The 18,639-nt window shown below is 53.5% G+C and overlaps 4 protein-coding genes across 4 annotated transcripts; 3 read left to right on the top strand and 1 right to left on the bottom strand.

Moving 5' to 3' along the window:
• Positions 1-670: 670 nt before the first annotated feature.
• CTRU02_204274 (DUF500 domain protein) lies at positions 671-2,517 on the top strand (the record flags this gene model as incomplete). The annotated part of the gene is made up of 2 exons (XM_036728366.1): positions 671-1,316; positions 1,373-2,517. The coding sequence occupies 2 exons, from the start codon at positions 671-673 to the stop codon at positions 2,515-2,517; spliced, it is 1,791 nt and encodes a 596-aa protein (XP_036580075.1).
• Positions 2,518-10,483: 7,966 nt separating this feature from the next.
• CTRU02_204273 (uncharacterized protein) lies at positions 10,484-12,145 on the top strand (the record flags this gene model as incomplete). The annotated part of the gene is made up of 1 exon (XM_036728365.1): positions 10,484-12,145. One exon carries the CDS (start codon positions 10,484-10,486, stop codon positions 12,143-12,145), a length of 1,662 nt encoding a protein of 553 aa, XP_036580074.1.
• Positions 12,146-13,293: 1,148 nt separating this feature from the next.
• CTRU02_204272 (BRO1-like domain-containing protein) lies at positions 13,294-16,062 on the top strand (the record flags this gene model as incomplete). The annotated part of the gene is made up of 4 exons (XM_036728363.2): positions 13,294-13,545; positions 13,613-14,321; positions 14,376-15,618; positions 15,672-16,062. 4 exons carry the CDS (start codon positions 13,294-13,296, stop codon positions 16,060-16,062), a joined length of 2,595 nt encoding a protein of 864 aa, XP_036580073.2.
• Positions 16,063-16,265: 203 nt separating this feature from the next.
• CTRU02_204271 (uncharacterized protein) lies at positions 16,266-17,153 on the bottom strand (the record flags this gene model as incomplete). The annotated part of the gene is made up of 1 exon (XM_036728364.1): positions 16,266-17,153. One exon carries the CDS (start codon positions 17,151-17,153, stop codon positions 16,266-16,268), a length of 888 nt encoding a protein of 295 aa, XP_036580072.1.
• Positions 17,154-18,639: the final 1,486 nt, after the last annotated feature.

The raw sequence follows: 18,639 nt of genomic DNA, 5'->3' as shown, positions 1-18,639 counted from the left end.
TTATGGTCACCTGAAGATGACATCGATTGAAGACACGTCAACGACGCGAACCAAAACTTTGATAAAAGGACTGCGACACTCGAAGTTGACGGAATGAGGCGATGGTCGGTCATATGTACCTGAAGAGAAAGAGATAGAGGGAATCAAGCGCTCGAATAAGGAAGGCAGGGATGAACCACCCCCGCGGCCACCGAAGTGCAGTGTACCCCAAGACTCAGCCACACGCTATTACCGCACCAGACCCACAGTTCTGTCATCAGCCACATCCATGACGTTGGTGGTCCCTGGAAGCTTCCCCTCTCTGTGCCCCTCTATGAGCTGGATGCTGCCTCCCGCCCCCCAGCTACGTGTACATCGTAATGTCTTTTTTCTCTCGTTTGAACAAGAGGCCTCTCCAATACTTCCATCTAAGCCTCACAGACTTGCGATATCCACGTTGATGACACTCTGCGCCACATTGTTTTCTCAACAATTCATCTGGTGACTCCGAGAGAAACAAGGTCCCTCTTCATCATCTTCAAACATACAAAAGAACTGCCTTTACAGCTGTTCCTTCCAACCCCAGAGCCCCTCACCTCCATCAGCCGATACCCAGATACTCCCATTTACCTCTTTTGTCTGATTCATCGATACCCCCCCTTTGTTATTATACAACCTCAATCCTTGAATCATGTCGTGGTCAGGCCCCAATCATTCTGAGAAGCCTCCTATTCAGGGTGAGCAACAGCTCTACCCTCCCCCACCAACTGAGCAGCAACAGCACCAGCCTCAGCCCGGTTTCAGCGAGAAGCCTTCCGGAACCAGCGAGCTTCCGGGCCAGAGCCAGCAGGGCCAGTATTTCCCTCCGCCGCCTCCCGGTCCTCCTCCGGCAAACCAGCCTCAGTTCACTCACGCGCCTCAATCTCAACAACCGCAATACGCTGCTCCTCCCCAGCAGCAACAATATGCACCGCCGCCTCAGGGTCACCAGCAGCAGCAGCAGCAATACGCACAGCCACCCCTGGGCCAGCACACAAACGACAATCCCCTCCCAGACTATAACCCAGCCCAGTTCGGCGCCGGTCACCACTACCCTCCTTCCGGTGCCGGTCACGCCGATCCCGCCGCCGGACAGGCTGCTGCCGCCTTTGCTTCGACAGAAACCACACAGCCCCAGAAGCAGCACCGGGGATGGAGTGAGCGTCTGACGCAAATCGGCATGAAGGCCGCCGTGCCCATCAACGCTCTGGCCAACAAGATGGGTTCTCAGAGCTTCCTGCCCACCACCATGGACAAGGAATGCGAAAAGGCCGCCAAGATTCTGAAGAGCTTCTGCAGTAGGTTCCCCTGACCCTGTTTGCCCAGGATAGACACATCATTAACATCTTCACAGAGGAGGGCATTACATCTGATATCCCGCCCCAGCCCCAGCATTCCGAGAAGCTCGAGCCTGGAAAGCCTGCCGATGGCCATGGCTCACGACCCGCGAGCCCAGGCAAGGAGAAGGTGAAGAAGGAGCAAAAGGCCATTGTCAAGATCCCCAGCAAGGTCATCAACAAGGCTGTCGGCCTGGCAATCTTCACCACCGCCAGAGTAGGCTTCCAGTTTTCTGGTGCCACCGGCTCTGGTATCCTCATTGCTCGTCTTCCCGACGGCTCTTGGAGTCCCCCCTCCGGCATCCAGGTGCACGCCCTCGGTGCCGGTTTCATGATCGGCGTCGACATTTACGACTGTGTCTGCGTCATCAACAGCCGCGAGGCTCTGGGCGCCTTCATGAGCACCCGCGTTAGCTTGGGTCCCGACGTTGCCGTTGTCGCCGGCCCTTACGGTGCCGGTGGTGTCTTGGACATGGGTGCCTCATTCGGTGGAAAGAAGCCCGAGGACCAAAAGACGGCCGAGCAAGCTGCCGCCGCCGGCGACGTCAAACCCGCCGACGACGGCAAGCTGAAGCCCGACGACAAGCAACACAAGCGCAGGAGCAGCAGCAGCTCCCTCAAGCCCGTCTTCTCCTACGTCAAGTCGCGCGGTTTCTACGCTGGTGTCCAGGTCGACGGCACCGTCGTCACGGAGCGCAAGGACGCCAACGCCGCCTTTTACGGACAAAAGGTCTCGGTCGAGCAGATCGTCAGGGGCCAAGTTCCTCCTCAGGGCCCCGCTGGTATGTGGCCGGCAGGCGCTCACACGCTCTACGACGCCCTCCGGGTCGCAGAGGCGCAACAGCCACTTCCCGACGCGAACCTGCCTCCCCCAGCCCCCGTTCCGGCCTCTGGCCCAGTGCCTGGACAGGTCCCTGGCGGCCACGGAGCCGCCCCTCCTCAGCAACCCCACTATGGAGGACATCCCGACGGAAGCGGGCTCCCCGGCTACAGCCAACAACCTCAATACTCCTCCTACCACGAGGGCGGCCCGCTGGGATCCCACCCACCCCAGGGCGGCCCAACTGCCTCTGGAGCCCTAGGTGGGGAGCAGCTCCCCGGATACGTGGACGACGGTGTGCCGAGGCCCGGCGTGGGAGACCACAAGGGAACCTACCAGTAAATAAATGAGTATTTATGATATGGATCGTGTGTGTGCGGAAAGTTTTGCCCCCAGAGATATCCCTTTGCATGGCCAGTTTCAGTTGAGAGATTAGATAGTCCACTGATTTAAATTTTTCTCTTCAACTTTTTTCCTGTCCCTCTTGATGTATTAAACATGTATGTGACTGTCACTACCGGCTAAAATTTGGCATTATCGTCTTCCGCGGCATGTAAGCTTTCGAATGCCCGCTGCTTCAAAAACAAGCCCTGGGCAAACGTTCCCCGGATGAATCATGGTAGAAGTCTCTGCATCTAGCCGAGACGTAGCGGTTTACGACTTGCCAACTCGGTCAGACATGCTCCGATGTGGCACAGGGACAAACAAGCAAAGACACACAACGGGCGGGCGGATATATACCAAAAAAAAAAAAAAAAAATAACGCGGACGCACAACGGGAAAGGCCAGCTGCATGGAGTCGACGCCAACGGTTAGTTTTGTAACAGGGACCACAAACCACCACCGTTCCCTCTGATATATGACCAAGTTAGTCTAGACAAAAGTACGACAGCACGAATGTGGAAAGTAGAAAGTAGATGGGGAGACGCGGGGTTAGAAAGTGGCATCTCATGTATTGTAGATCACCCAGGAATCGCAGCGATTTGTGGCTTTTTTTTTTAATCTGCACGTCTGCCGCCAGACGTTCCAGAGACTGCTTCATAGATATTGGGGGGTCGGTGTGGTTGGCGCTCCAACTGCCATGTTTCAAACTCCTGTTAACGTCGACCTAGAGACGCATCGTGATTGGGAAAAATAAAGACATGCTGGTTACCAAATAGCAACGATTGGATGTATGGCCGCTGATCTAAAGTCTTCCCCCACAGGCACCAGACCATGCAGGGTGTTGTGCCAAGTGCAAGGAAGCAAAACGGCTGACCCAACCAGTTTTCGGCTAAATTAGAGCAACGGTGTGTTTGGTGGAAGCTGTGTGAGATCTGTTGTCTTACACATGAGATGGAGATGGAAGGAATTCTGCTCTGCACAACTAGCGAGGCCGTTTGACGCCTCGCTCAAATGGCGACTAGATGAGATCCTGCAACACCTCCCCACCCCACGCTAGCGATCGGACCGACGAGATAGGCGGAAGGGAAGAGAGGGGGGCGTAGTACGTATCGCACCTTGGCCTATTTGGGGCGGCACGGGATAAGGGATACTGGCGCGGTGTGTGTGTGTGTGTGTGTGTGTGTGTGATCCAGGGGATCAACGACTGGGTTCCAAGTGCCGGCCGGCTCCCGTGTACTCCCCTTCGTCTCGTCAGAGGTTGAATGCATAGAATCACAATGACAATTAATTCGCAGCCACCGTTTTTTTTGCCGGTTCAATGTGTTGTTGAGAAATACTGATGTGCAGAGCAGGGACAGGGCAGGGCAGATCATCAGATGCTTTGAAACGGATCATTTGGAGATCCACCAGGGTGTTGGTACAGGACTGACGACTTCGGACGATGTTCGTCAAATTGACTCCCATGATCCTAAAAAAAGCCGCTAGGAACTGTATTTCAGGTTTTTCCCCTACTCTTTCTTTTCGGTACAGCCCTGTATGTGTAGTTGAGCTTAGCTCTTTAGACTAATTCGTATTCCCCGCTGATGTTCGAATGTTGGGTGTCATTTCTTGCTTTCTGGCCGGTGCTAGAGAGCCCGCACGTCGCATTTGTGACGATTGTCCAGATTTTCTGCTCATCATATCCAAGGGACCGCAACACTGAATACCGAAAAAGTGGACATTGTGCCGTGATCTAAATCTACGGATAGTGTACGTACAGGCCGCCTGAAATTTCAGCCAGGCCATGATGGCCGGTGGGCTGCTGCTAGATGGAGGAACAGAGACAACTTGGACGCAGCGAGCAGGGTTGTGTTGAGGACGTCATCGACTCCACGGCGATGAGACGCCCGGGATTTGCAGCATTGGCCCTCCTGGGTCTTTTGGCAGCAATGCCCACCATCCTCGTCAGTCTCGATCCTGTCTGGTTACTGACTGTGTTCGGCCTTTCACCGGTGGCCCAAGGGCCCCTTTTTCTTTTTCTTTTTTGCCTCTCCAGCCTTCAACTGCCCACAAACCCTTCTTCTCCGACATCCCCACGCCAAGGAAAGGTCACTTGAAATGGTGCGGGAACAGCAAAGAATTAGGAATTGATTCGTCAGATCGTGTTAGGCCCATTGAAGTGGTCTCTAATTGTGGCTCGGGTGGGCAGATGTGCCGGCCAACAGTTGGTGCTTGAGAAGGCTACCGGCTTTCCCTTTGGCGTTTGAGCATTGTGTCGGTCGTACGCACATTTAATAAAATACGACTGTAGTGTCGGTGCCATCCGTCATCTCATCACTGGGATTTTGACATATCAAGCTCAAAGACAAGCTCTGATCATCGGTGGTCATTGGCTGTTGCCGGCCGGGTAAAGCTGGCGAATTGACTTTGGCAATCTTGAGCTTCCCGTTTCTCAGCTGAAAGGCTTGTCTGCCACTTAGGCTCATGGCGCCGAGCCGAAAGTCTGTCCTGAATTGACCAACAGCCGCTCCAAGCACCCACCATTGTTTAGGATATGGTAGCGGCGGTGACCTTCGCAATTTTCGCTACAAGGGGCGTAAAGGCGGCGTTCTATTGTGTGAGAAATGCTGATCGGCTACAGTTGGCAGTGGGATCCGCGTCATGTTTCGTCAAAAGGACGAGGAAGCAAAAGGAGCCGGCACAATCCCTGAATCCAGCGTCGTTGTTGGTCTAGGATGAGTGCTCAGGGTCAGGCTGGATATAGTGTACTAGGAATGATTTGTTGCATCGAAGCAAGCTTGCAGGCGTCCAACTGCTGTGGGTCCTGGCTTCCAATCCCAGCGCATTCTTCTTCATTTGGACTGTTTCAAGGTCCGTTAGGGTGCAGAATGTTCCGTAGCGGGCAATGGATGACCGAAAGCCAGCCGCGGATGGGGTGAATGACAGTCAAGAAACAAAGAGCAGATCCTTTCTTATTTTCCAATTTTTTCCCATATGTTAGTTAGTGTCGATCTCCTAGTAGGAGTCGTTTGGTTGGTCACGGGGGGTAATTTAGCAACTTGCTTGCTCCGTAGGTGTTGGAGACTGACAACGTTTGACGAGGGCATGGAGGGGATGAGGGGGCTAGCGTGAGGACAGAGCTGAAGATCAAAGCCTCTTGAAGCCTTGCTGTAGTCGACGGCGTGGCACTCGGCAAAAAAGGGCTCGGTACGTATTCCGAGACCCTGTGGTTCGATTCCCATTGAGGCGGTGATGTGCATCTGACAGAAATGGCACAGGAACAGGTGTAGGCGAAGAAACGCAACGGCACAGTGAGCGTATGCCACTGTAAGCGCATAGTATTACGGTGTGTGTGCATGGTGGTTGGTGTTCACCGTTGACATTGGCCACTCATGTGGAGGTACCGGCTTGCGCTGGATCCGATCGTCTGTCGTTGATGATGACGGACGCGTAACTCGGCCCATTTTTGTGCTGCGAAAATAGCAACGCAACGCCTCTGGCGCAACTGCGAGGCGTGCATACAAAGGACGTTTGGGGGTTTCCTGCAACAGGCAGATGATGTCGTTGGGGTAATATATGGATGGTGGCCAGGACTCGGAGCAGACCGTCGCAATGGGAAGGCTGTGTTTTTGAGTATTAACGGGCTCGAGTTAAGTTTAGCAGGTCGAGTTGAGTCGGCATGGCCGCTGGCTCAGCTCAGCTCAGCTCAGCTCAGCCTGTAGATGACGATTGCCATGCGGACTGGGTGAAAGAGTCATGGCCGTAGCATCCTCAGTTCGAAGTAAGGTGGCTTGAACAGGGCGACAGGCAGGGTATTAGGTGCTCTACTCCGTACTCGGTACTAAACGGACAGAGCTGGCAGCAGAACAGAATTGTGTGGATTGACGGGTACGGATATCCGTACCTCCAGGTTTGTAGGACCCGGCAGAGGAGACTCAGACCCCACGAGGTGACTAGGGAGGGGGGTTGAAGGTCCTTGGGGTTGCGGCGGTGCTAGCCGGTGGAACGGAACAAGAAACGGAGGTTGGGGATTGAGTCGAGGCTCCGTTGATCACCGTCAGGTATCCGTAAGGTGGTGGACTGAATACTGAGTAGACTTAAATGCAGTGTGATCCAGCTGGGTCTCTCGATGGAGCAGGGTCCGCGTGTCAACAGCCGTGAACCGCATATTCTGTGGGCAGAATGGCAGTCTATGATGGTGCCAATGTGAAGGAAATGTTGTTTTGATGTGTTTCTCTTCGCCCTGATTGGGGACCGATGTCGAACTACCCGTCGGTGGGAAATTGACGAGATTGGGTTTTGGGCCGTGGATCTAGCCAAGGGTTCTGGAAGTGGATGGCAGCGGCAGCATCAAGTTGATGAAATTGGACGGGTTGGGATCGTTGCTGTGTTTGCAATGGAAGAATTAAGATTGGGTTCGCTCGGCACATGGAAACGAGGGTTGCGGTGATTACAGGTGTGGTCCGCGGGTACAGCAGCGGTACTTGGCGGGAAGCGGTAATTTGACCGGCACAGGGTTGTACTACGAGGGTACAAGGAACGGGTTTTGATAAGTGGGTGACTGGGGTGGTTCGTAGTCTCTGGAGAGGGAAGAGATAAAAGAAGGGAAAAAAAAATAAAAAAAAATAAAATAAAAGAGAAACACTACGGTGTAACGGCAACTGCCATGAAAGATTTTGTTTTGACAGAAACTTGGGAGGCAATTTCCAAGGCTAATTTTCGACTCTTTCCTTTGCTCCTGCCAGTTGCTTTTACTGGTAGGGGATGAAGGATGGGGGATGAGGCAAACAAGGAAGGTACTGGTAGTGGAATCAGACACCCGGCTTGCGCCTTCCAATCGTGAGCGAATTCAACGAGCACGTTTGCAGAACCACGAGATGGCGATTGTGGCCCAAGCTGGGCCTGTGGACCAATAAAAAGACGCTGATCAATTTACAGTGGAGCAGCAGCAGCAGTCACAGTTTGTCAAGTAGTATTTGCATGAGGTACTCTGATAGGGACCTGCGTTTTCTCCTATTACTTGTTATCTCGCACCAGGGCCTTGACCATGACTGATAAGCCAGCACCAGCTAACCATCCCATAATGTAACATATTAGTATTCTAAGCCAAGCTGCGGCACCTGGTTGCCAGTGACAAGAGCTTATTAGCGCGCTGTCTTACATAACAGTCCACTCCACCCCAAATCTGCCCCCCCTCGCTGCGCCTACGATTGTACCATGGGCATCCGTCCAAAATAGGACTAATTGCGTACGGGAAACTAGTACCAATTGCGTACGCAATCGGTGGTTTAGCGAGCATCTCGGCGCTGGTTTCCAGGAGGAGTCCGGCAGACGAAGGGCCTACGAAAGGTCTAGCCAAGCACGTCTTGTCCTCAACTGAGTACACTAGAACGCCCCCTTCGAGGCTGATTCTGTGGGAGATTGATCCGCCCACACGGTCCGTCGGCAGCGCCTCCAGCCGTTGGAGCCACGACACCGTTGTGGCCGTTTGAAGTTGACAAGGCTAGGTCGCTCGTGCGCGTTTACTAGACTACCGTAATAAGAGTTGTCGGTCTTCTGGAACCCATTGAACGCATTCCTGACGTCGAGACAGCAGATCTCGGGGTTTCATGGTCGACGGCTTCGGCACCTGTACCTGTCAATAGCATCCACAAAATAGCTAAGTCTCAAGCTTATCGACCGCCAAGTTACCATTCGTAGCTAAAGATCAACGTGTCTAGTACGGAGCACGAATACGCCTCTGGCAGAATTCCGTCACCGTCCCGTAACGGCCGCACTTCTCTGTTCAAGGGCTGCGTAAGGTCACAGATAGGCTGGGGAAACTGTGGGCGAGGTTCATTATCCCCTACCGTCCCAGATATCCCGGTTCGATGTTCACGTCCCACTATAGACCCCACCTGGAATAATTCCCTTGCCCTCCCATTCAATAATCCCGGTCCCGACCCAATTCAGAGTCCCCCCATCCCGGAACTTCATCCTGGCACCCTGGTCACGGACAGGAACCTCCCACCTCCCTTTTTTTCCCTTTTTTTTTTTTTTTTTTTTCTCTTGCCTCTCATCCTCTGTGCCCCCCTTTCGAACAAAATGGAACAACAACGACTTAAAAAAAAAACTTATCCACTTATTTTCCAACTCGCTTGTCGCCTCTGGATTTTCAAGGCAAGGCATCCGGACCTAACTACCTGGACCTCCCTAACCAACTAAGCTAGCCACCGACTTAGGTGCTATCCGTACTCAAATGGGAGCTGGGATCACCCATCCGCTACTGCGAAACCCTGGAAATGATTGAAGTCAATCATGGAGCCAGAAAAGAGATGAGAGATTAGATGAGATGATGACGAGGACACCAAGCAAAAAGCACTGCTACAGACAACATCAGACAAACGGCCTGCATGTTCCATGTTGTCGACGTCCATACGCCAGGTTCGGCATCAGTCGCATGGTAAGGCGAGACTGTTTGTATCTGAAGAGAAACAGAGAATGAATGGGCCGAGTGCCTCGTCAACCTCCAACTCGGTTGCGAAATCCCATGCAGGACGCAACTCTCCGTTACTAGCTGGCTGCAGGTCCCGTTTTATCCATCCTTGCCCCCATCTTCCTTGCCGTTTCCCCCTGCACCGCACTCCCTACACCCATAGCATCTTGCCCTCTCTCTCTCTCTCTTCCCCCCCTCTGATGCAGGAGGAGTACCTCAGTCACAAAAGCACCACCAACTGCCCCCAGGGAACCGCTGGCTTTGCGGTTAGCGGTTGCGGCAGCGGTAACGCACATCGTTGACAGCGGGGATGGCGGCGATGCGGCGGCATGACCGTGGCACAACCGTCCCCCTTTATTTTTCTGATTTCTGTACTGTCCTTTCCCGAATATTTTCCACTGCTCCAGTCGAGGGTATTTGTATTTGTTTCTATTCCGTACGCGTGCCACAATCTGTGTATGGACTACGTGTTTGTATTCAAGGATGATATAAATGAGATGGTCTTGAGCTGCGTGAGCAATGAAAGCCACTACAAGTCCGGTTTCTTCAGCAGGCCCCCCTGCACCCAATTTTATCCCAATCACTGGCCCACCTCTCCCCTTGTCGTCGTCGACACTTCCCAGCGCGCCATTCCAACCAAGCTTGGTGGTGACAACTCCCATCCATCTCGTCCAGTCCCAGTCTTTCCCTCTTTCTTTCTTCTTGCCCACTCTTTTTCCCACTCCCCCTGGCTCCGCCCCCCCGTCTCTCAAACCCACGCCTCCCCTTGAACACACACCCCGGTTCCCCGTCCATCACTCTACGCCGCACGTCCAAAGACTCCTCCTGGATCCTCGCCGCCTTTAATTCTCTCTCTCTCTGTGACTATCTCGGTGGTATCTGTATCTTGTACCCTTTTTGGCGTCTCCTCACCACCGTTACGCACTCTTTTTTTGTACCTACCCGCTACCAAAATAAGGGACCCTCTTTTCATTCTTCCAGACCTCTTTTACCTCTACTTCCTTCATCTCCCCCCATCCCCTCCTGCTCCTTTTCCCTTTCTTCGTCTCTCCAGTTCATGACGAATCTGGATCGCCAGTCTCTACATGCTTCTATGTTTTCCTAGTAGCAGAGATTCCTGTTTTCTCGATCACTTGCCGGTCCTATGATCGTGTCACTCGCTCACCACCGCTAGCTACTATCACCAGTATCGGCATTTTCATTTTCCTATATTTTTTTTTTGGTTACAACGGATGTTCTACTAGATTTCTCATTATCGTTTGCAAAAGCTTTCTTGTCGTCAAGCTTCAATATAGAGTAGGATCCTCATCCTCGACGTCACACATCAAGAACGACACTGTAAAGCAGCATCCTCGACGATACCCCTCCGACGACTACCCGTGACTGCACATTCCAACATCTACATACGCTTCGCAACCCTCCACGACCGTCAAGCTGGACGAAAAACAATTAAACGTCTTTATCCGGACAATGGGCGCTAAATTGCCCGGTCCGGTTCGTGCTTGCAGCATGCGTAACCCACTCACGAGAACGCTGCTTTTTGCAGTCGTCATCCTGGTCATTATGGCCCTCACTCTCAGAAACGACGCCATTGACGTCCGCAGCCGCATCATTAAGACTGGCGCCGGTGTTAAGTCGTCCATCTCTCACCAACAGCCTTTGGACCCCATCGAGTCCCACGGCTCTTCTTCCCTCTCCGACAAGATCCCCGCTGAGCCTGCTCCTTCGTCCACTCACGTCATGAACTGCGATGTCAACACCGACCACATCAAGCAGCTCAAGGACAAGTATGGCCTCGACAGCAAGCTTCACTACTTCAAGCGCTACGTCAAGTTTACCCGCAAGAACATCCAACGCAAGGGCTACACCGTTCTCGACCAGGAGTTCCTGCCCAAGAAGTTCAAGACGGTTGATGTGGCCAAGTCTTATGCCCCAGAGGAGTGTCCTGCCGCTCTCGAGGTCCCCGTTACCCAGTCCCCCTACCCCGCTACTGTGAACGCTTCCGACTTCATGTTCGCCGTGTCCACTACTTACAAGCGTTTCAACGACCCCAAGACGAGCCCAATCAAGGAGTGGTCTCACTGGCTTACCGACAGCAACGGCAAGTCCAACGGTGGAAAGCTGTTGCTGCTGCTTCTCGATGCTACCGATGCGGAGCTCAAGGATGCCAGCGACCGACTCAAGCGGATCGGTATCGACGTTGACGTCGCTCACTCCGACCCCTCCATGGAAATGGCTGTCCGCTACCTGACATTGGTGCCCTATCTCTACAACCACCCCGACCGCAAGACGAAGAAGTGGCTGGTTACCTGCGACGACGACACTTACTTCCCCAGCATGCACGGCCTCATTGACAAGTTTGCCACTTTTGACCACCTCGACCCTCTCTACATCGGAACCCTTTCCGAGGACGTGAACGCCATCCATCGCCACGGCTCCCAGGCCTTTGGCGGTGCTGGTGTCTTTTTGAGTGTTCCTTTGGCCGCCGCTATCAACCAGCTGTACGATGCTTGCAAGACGCCCCAGAAGATCAAGGAGGCCGATTCCGGCTGGGGTCCTCAGGGCGACATTCTTCTCCGCAAGTGTATCTACGAGAACACCGAGGTCCGACTCACCAACATTTGGGAACTGTGGCAGCTTGACCTGTACGGCGACCCGGCGGGTTTCTACGAGAGTGGCATCAAGCCCTTGAGCTTGCACCACTACAAGGGTGGCGGCTGGCACTTCGCCAAGCCCTTCCAGTCTAGCAAGGTTGCTCACGCTTGCGGTGAGGATTGCTCCTACCAGCGATTCATCACATCGGACGACTTCATTATCTCCAACGGCTTCAGTGTTGCCCACTACCCCCAGGGCATTGACTTTAACCTCGACCAGATGGAACGGACCTTCACTCCCGCCCCCGATGACATCGGCTGGAACTTGGACTACATGTTCGGCCCCCAGCGCAGATCTCTCCACAAGACCGGACGGAAGATCGCTTGGGAACTCCAGGAGGCTCACGTTCAGGAGGACGGCTCCGTACTGCAGGTGTACACCCGCAGGAAAGACGACGAGCGCTGGGTTGAGGAGGACGGCGAGGCAATGAGCAAGATTGACGGCATCATCGAGCTTGTCTGGATCCCCTCCACATGAGGTGCCCTCGGAACTGCCGAGCACGACGATACGATACGACACAGGCAATTAAGCTCTTCGGAGCTTCCTTGACCTTATGACATGATGAGGCGGGTGGTTCTGCCGTTGCAAAACGCCAACAAATCAAAAGCACCACATAACCCGTCCAAGCATTTTCGCCATCATCCCAGGATCTCCTGGCCTGTTTTCTCACTTGGCCATCGGCTGAAATGGCACGGGCCCGTTTCGATTAAGACGGCAGCAACAAAGGCAATCTTGACAAAAAGCAAAGCTTGCCAATACCAGGGCAGAACCATATCGCATCAATCCCAGTCAATAAGAAGGAACCCTGGACAGGATCATAATTATAATCCGCTGACCGCAATACCCTCATTTAACATACCTTTTCGATTCAACTCGCATCTCAGCCTCGGCATTCAGCTCTCCACAGAGCTTCGGCGTTTGAGTTCGAACTCATTTTTCTTTTTTATTACATCAAAGCATGCTGGCAGCCGCTAAAACTCTCATTTCTTTTCATCTTCTGCGGCATTACTACATTGCACATAGAAGGATTGCTTGGACGGATCTCGCAATCGGTACATAGACCTGTGACAGGCCGGACGTTTGGAGTCATGATAAGGACGTCGGATGTCCTTTTTATTGTTTATGGAGGTCAACCATCAGGTCTGATTTTTGGTATCAGGAGAGGCGCCCATTTCACTGGCGCTTATAGAGGTAGAAAACTGTATACCAACCAATGTTATGAAATGCTCAAAAGAAATATCCATCTTACTTTTTTTGGTGCCCGACTCGTGACTCGTGAATGCCACTGAAGAAAGTGTGGCCTCGAGATGAACCGTTTCTGCCTTGTTATTGAGGCAGAAAAACTAGACTTCGTCAGGCTTCGACCTTTGAGTGTCTCAGCCACGCCCCGCCCCCACTTGGAGAAAAGTCCAAGCCACGCTGCACCTTCTGCCATTCATGCCCCACCAACGTCAGTTGGGCTTTCCTTCCATGTTTCGACAAATGAAGTCATGAAGCTTTAGCGTGGCTTGAAAGCTCTCCCACCACGAACACCCAACCCTCCAGGGACCTCCGATATGGCGACGTGAGTGACCTTTGGCTTGCTGAAAATCGACTGCTTGTGGATTTACTGACCGATTCGCGCCATGGCCAGCATATCAAACATACTGTCGCTGCCCTTCCGCAAATCTACCCAACTCTCGCTGTCGTCCACCATTCGGCAGTACATCAACACCAAATATGACCAGCATCCGGATATGTTCCGTCAAGACCTGGAGGTCATTGATGCCCTCCGGCGAGATGCGGTTAACGTGAGGGACCCGCACCCCAGTGGCATCAAGAAGCTTCAGACGTATGCGGGACAGCTGGCATGGATCGGTGGGAAGTTCCCAATCGACGTACGTGGTCCTTTCTGCAGGAGTGCTTCGACAGAATAATGGGTATGCTGATTTGACTTGGGGACAGATCGGAGCCGAATTTACATGGTACCCGGCGCTGGGCTATAATACCGAACGGCCTATGGTTCGAAACAACCTCAAGTACGAGCTCATGAATATCCTCTATAACCTCGCCTCCCTCTACTCTCAACTTGCTGTTGCGCAGTCAAGAACCGGAACTGAAGGTCTCAAGACTGCGGCAGGCTATTTCTCGTCGGCTGCGGGTGTCCTGGAGCATATGCAGAAAGAGATACTCCCTGAACTGCGCATGTCGGATCCCCCCGAGGACATGGACGGCAACACCCTCGAGTCGCTGACACAGCTGCTGCTCGCACAGTCACAAGAGTGTTTCTGGCAAAAGGCCGTAATGGATGGATATAAGGACGCTATTATCGCTCGGCTGGCGGCGCGTGTTTCGGATCTCTACAACCTGGCTGGCGAGGCGGCGATGAAGAGCGAGGCTATCAGCTCTGCTTGGATTCACCACATGAGTGCGAAACATCACCATTTTGCCGGTGCTGCGCAGTACCGCGCTGCTTGTGACTGTCTTGAGAAGAGAAGATACGGCGAGGAGGTTGCTCGTCTGCAAGACGCTGTGTCGTGCGTCAACGAAGGGTTGAAAGAGAGTCGCGGGGGTTATCTCAACAAGGCTGTGCTTGATGATCTTAATGGTCTGAAAAGAAAGGTTGAAGAGGACTTGAAACGGGCGGACAAGGATAATGACGTGATTTACCTTCGTAAGTTTGGATTTCCCGCAGAGAAACTTGGCCGAGTGCGCTAACTCTTGCCAGAACCCGTGCCGCCAAAGTCGGAGCTCAAGATCCTTGAAAGAGCGAACATGGCCGTCGCAAAGGTCCCGCCGCAAGTGGCTAACCCGTTCGATTATCTCGGAGACCAGGCCGAGTTTGGGCCCGCACTGTTCACGAAATTGGTGCCATTTTCCGTGCATGCCGCTATTACGCTATATGAGCAACGTCGTGATCGTATAGTAAACGAGAACATAATAGGTCAGATGGAAGCGCAGACGGAGAAGCTTCACGAAATGCTTAGCTCTATTAATCTCCCCGGCTCACTGCAGGCGCTCGAGAAACCTCTAGGTCTGCCCCACAGCCTGGTTCATCATGCCGAAGAAATACGGCAAGCCGATGGTATTGGTCGTATTCAGAGAGCATTCTCCGATATTGACAAGCTCCGCACCGCGGACCTTGCAGTATTCAACGAAGGCAAGGCCATCCTTGCAGCTGAAGAGGAAGAGGATCAGAGGCTGAGGCGAAAGTACGGAACCGACAGATGGTCGAGACCAGACAGCAGAAGCGACCCCCAAGGCAGTGCGTTCTGGAATCAAGTGGCCGAGATTGAGGGATACTTTGCCAGCAGTACGAGCAGTGACGCAGTTGTGCGGGAGAAGTTCAGGGAAGTGCAGGACCTGCTTGAGTTGCTGTCTGGATCGGACCGGGCACTCATGGACTTCGTACCCTCCAGTAGACGGATGGACATCCCGGAGCCTCTGAAGCCAGTGATAGGGAGACTGCGCGGGGCCTACAACGACGTCCTGCGCCTCGAGTCCAGGAGGAGAAAGAAGGCCGAGGCACTGCGGGAGAAGGCGAGAACGGACGATATCAAGCCTGACATCCTCAAGGAAGCAGCCCGACTGGAGCGGACGTATCCCACGACGGCCATTGTCCCGGCGCACTTTGAGGATTTCTTTGAGAAGCGTCTCGACAAGCTTTACGACTGTGAGATTGAGGCTGTTGCAAAGGAGGAGGACGAGCAAGACCGACTCATGACGGAGGTCCAGAGAGTCAACCGCGAGTTTGAGAACCAGAAGAAGAACCTATCAAGCGGCAGCCGGGAGCGGGAGCAGGCGCTACAGAGACTTGACAACGCCTACTACAAGTACAAGGAGATTGTCAACAACGTGGACGTGGGACGCAAGTTCTACAACGACCTGAGCAAGGTGGTAGGCCAGAACTTCCGGGACCCGGTCAAGGCATGGGCTGCAGAGCGACGGATGGACGCCAAGAGTCTCGAAGAGTAAGTGATGTTGATGGGGTACTATTTACAACTTTCATGCTAACTTTGTCCAGGGAGGTCAACATGCCGCCCCTTAGTTCCCTTAATATCAATCGATCGCCAGTTCACTCTCCGTCCGGGTCTAACTACGACCCGCGCTCGAGTTCCTATTTCAACGCTAGTGTGGTTCCTGGCTCATCGCCGCCGCAGCAGCAGCCTCCCTCGCGACACGATGTGCACTCTCCGGCCGAGGCGCACATCCAATCCTGGGCCGGCTCGACCGTGGAGCCGCAGCACCCGAGACCTGCACCAGCAGTGCCCACAAACATGTGGCAGCCGGACATGGGCATCAAGTTTTCGGCTCCTGCCGGCGCGTCAGGAGCCAACACGCAAAACCAGGGAGCGTCAAACAAACCGCCGCAGAGCGGCACCTGGGATCCGGGATCCGGAATAAGATTCGGCTAGGACAGGGATCGGTTTCCAAGCCCCAGGAAAAAGAGACAGCAGCATTAGTGTTTGTGGCGTGAGTGCGAAGCAAGCGGACTTGGCGTTGGTGGGTTCTGTATCGTCTAGCTAGATGTATCATAGCTCCAGCTTTGTTGTTGCTCGTTTAAAAAAATTATACATATATGAGAGAGGTCTTGATGCGCTATCTCTATTCCATTCCGTCACCTGCGAATCCGGACACGGGCGACAATACCCCACCCGTGCGTTCCCTCCCAGATTCCCATTTTATTTTCCCTGCGAAAAGTGACTTCTTCGGCGCGGACCGTCATGGTCACGTCCTCGTCTTGTTTCGCTGGCGTCGCAGACTTGCTGCTGCTGTACTGCTGCGGAGGCGTCGTTGACGTGGACGAGGATGCTTCGGAGGGCGTCTTGAACAGACCCCCCCACCTGCTCGCCTTCTTCTTCTCCTTGGCCTGCTCGACGACGACGGCGCGGACCGTCGTCCTGTCGACTTTGGGCTCTGGCTGCAGCTGTTTCGCCAGACGACGAGCCATGTTCTCGTCGTCCCACCACCATTTCTCCTCTCTACTCGAAGAAGAGCCCCGCGCGCCTGCTGCTGCTGCTGCGTCGTCGTCGTCGTCGTCACCCCAACGGCCCCAGTCGTCGAATTCGCGTAGTGATGATGATGATGATGATGGCGCGGAAGGACGTGAGGAGGTCTTTTTTTCGTTGCCCCCCTTTTCATCCGTTTCGTGTGCTACGCGGATTACTTGCACCAATTCGCCGGCTTTTCGATCCGCGTCCGAGGTTATGCTCCATTCTGGACCGACGGCGGCGGCCGGGACGAAGACTAGTTCTGCGAGGGACGGAGGGTTCGGGGTCGTGCAGAGGCCGGTTAGGAGGGAGGTGAGGTGCGGGGTGAGCAGGGGGAGGAGGTTTGTGGTTGTGATTGTGTCGAGGGCGGATTGCTGGGCTTGGGTTGTGCGGAGGAGGGATGTGAGGGAGGAGAGGGTCGATGAGATTGTTGTTGCTGATGATTGCGGGTAGGAGGGGGGGAGGGTTGCTTCGTTGTAGGAGGGGGGTAGGTCGTCTTGTTCTTGTTTTGGCATTTTGGCGTTGTGTTGTTAGATTTGGGTGTTTGAGGTTCACGATGAAGATGAGAGGATGATGATGATGATGATGAGGATGTGAGTGTAGGTTTGGTGATGAAAAGATGGTGAGTGTGAGAGTGTGAGAGTGTGAGTGAGTGAGGTTAGCAGACTTAGGTAATCATGAGGTGATTTCCCTAGAATGCCGCGCGGAGTGCCTTGCCTGAACGGAGAAAACCACCCAGGGCGGAATCTTGGATGCGGATGGAGGAAGAGGGCAGGGTAGTTTCGCCTCCAAAGTGTTCACGTGGGTGATGAGCTCGGTGGACGCCGATGAGCGAGGTGGTAACCGAGAGGTACGGAGAGAGAGTTGCGGTTGTTCTTGGTAGGGCTGGATGGGACGAACCAAGGATGTGGACCAGGTTAGTTAGTTTCCTCGTCGTTCGAGTTTGGCTTTCTCCGCAGTTATGAGTTATTCCCTGAACGTTACCGAGCCATGGACCGAGGGAAATAAGTAAGTACAGAACCGTCGGGCACTAATGAAATGGCGTGAGGCTGAGGCTTCGCACTGCCGCGGGCCTAATTTTGCTGTGCCGTTGATCGCGGGCGGCCAAAGTGTCACTATAGTGAGTGGTAGCGCTATTACTCCGTATTACAGTATTGGTACCTACTGGTTTTCAGGGGGAGAGCGAGATGCGTGTGACTCGGGTGGCAGGGCGGCAACGCTAATTGGGCGCTAAATTACTGGGCGCTTTCTTTCGTTGCACTCTAGTTTGAATAAACATGGCAGAATGAGGCACACACCCATGCCACCTGGGGAATTGTGTGATGGGACCCGTTTCGCCCGGTTGCAGTGCCAGCATTCCGGAATGGGGACCGAAGTTTTGAGGCCTGCTCCGCCCCCGGGTGCTCGGCCTCCACTTTGGGTGTCGGTCCCGATGTCTCGGTCGTCGGGTTTGGCGCGAGAGCGAGAATTGAATTGGTTGATGGCATTGGGCAGTGTTTTTCTTTTGTTATGGAATTGATCAATAACATTTTTTCAAGGGAAAAGATGGATGAGGTGGATGTGTATTGTTGGTATGCCCAGGCAAGGCATTCCTCGGTGACGGATCTAGTGTCTCTTAGCTTGAATGCTATAACGTTACTACGTACATGAACTAGAGTACTGATTGTTAATTGGATACTGTAAAGTCATGTCCAACAAGGTGACCAGCTTCCGGTGCAGGAAGAAATCAGAGATACCATCATCATGTCACACTTAAAGTGGTCTCATCGATCGCCAGTCTGATGGTTGCAGGATGCAATGCATATTGCTGGCCTCAATACAGAGTACCAAAAGGCCAAAAGCATAGTGAGGATCAGGGCAAATGATCGCCGGTTTATTTCCCCACAGACCCACTAGGCTATACCGCTTTAAGCCCCAGGCAGCCGCTTACGGAAGGCTTCTAGAAAAGCGCTAGCGAGCATTGACCACATCATATGACCTCCTTTCTTACTAGCCGGGGCG

Source organism: Colletotrichum truncatum (assembly GCF_014235925.2).
Source record: "Colletotrichum truncatum strain CMES1059 chromosome Unknown Contig_0002, whole genome shotgun sequence".
In the NCBI taxonomy this organism is placed as follows: Eukaryota; Fungi; Ascomycota; class Sordariomycetes; order Glomerellales; family Glomerellaceae; genus Colletotrichum; species Colletotrichum truncatum.
This window is presented reverse-complemented; position numbering and strand designations above follow the sequence as displayed.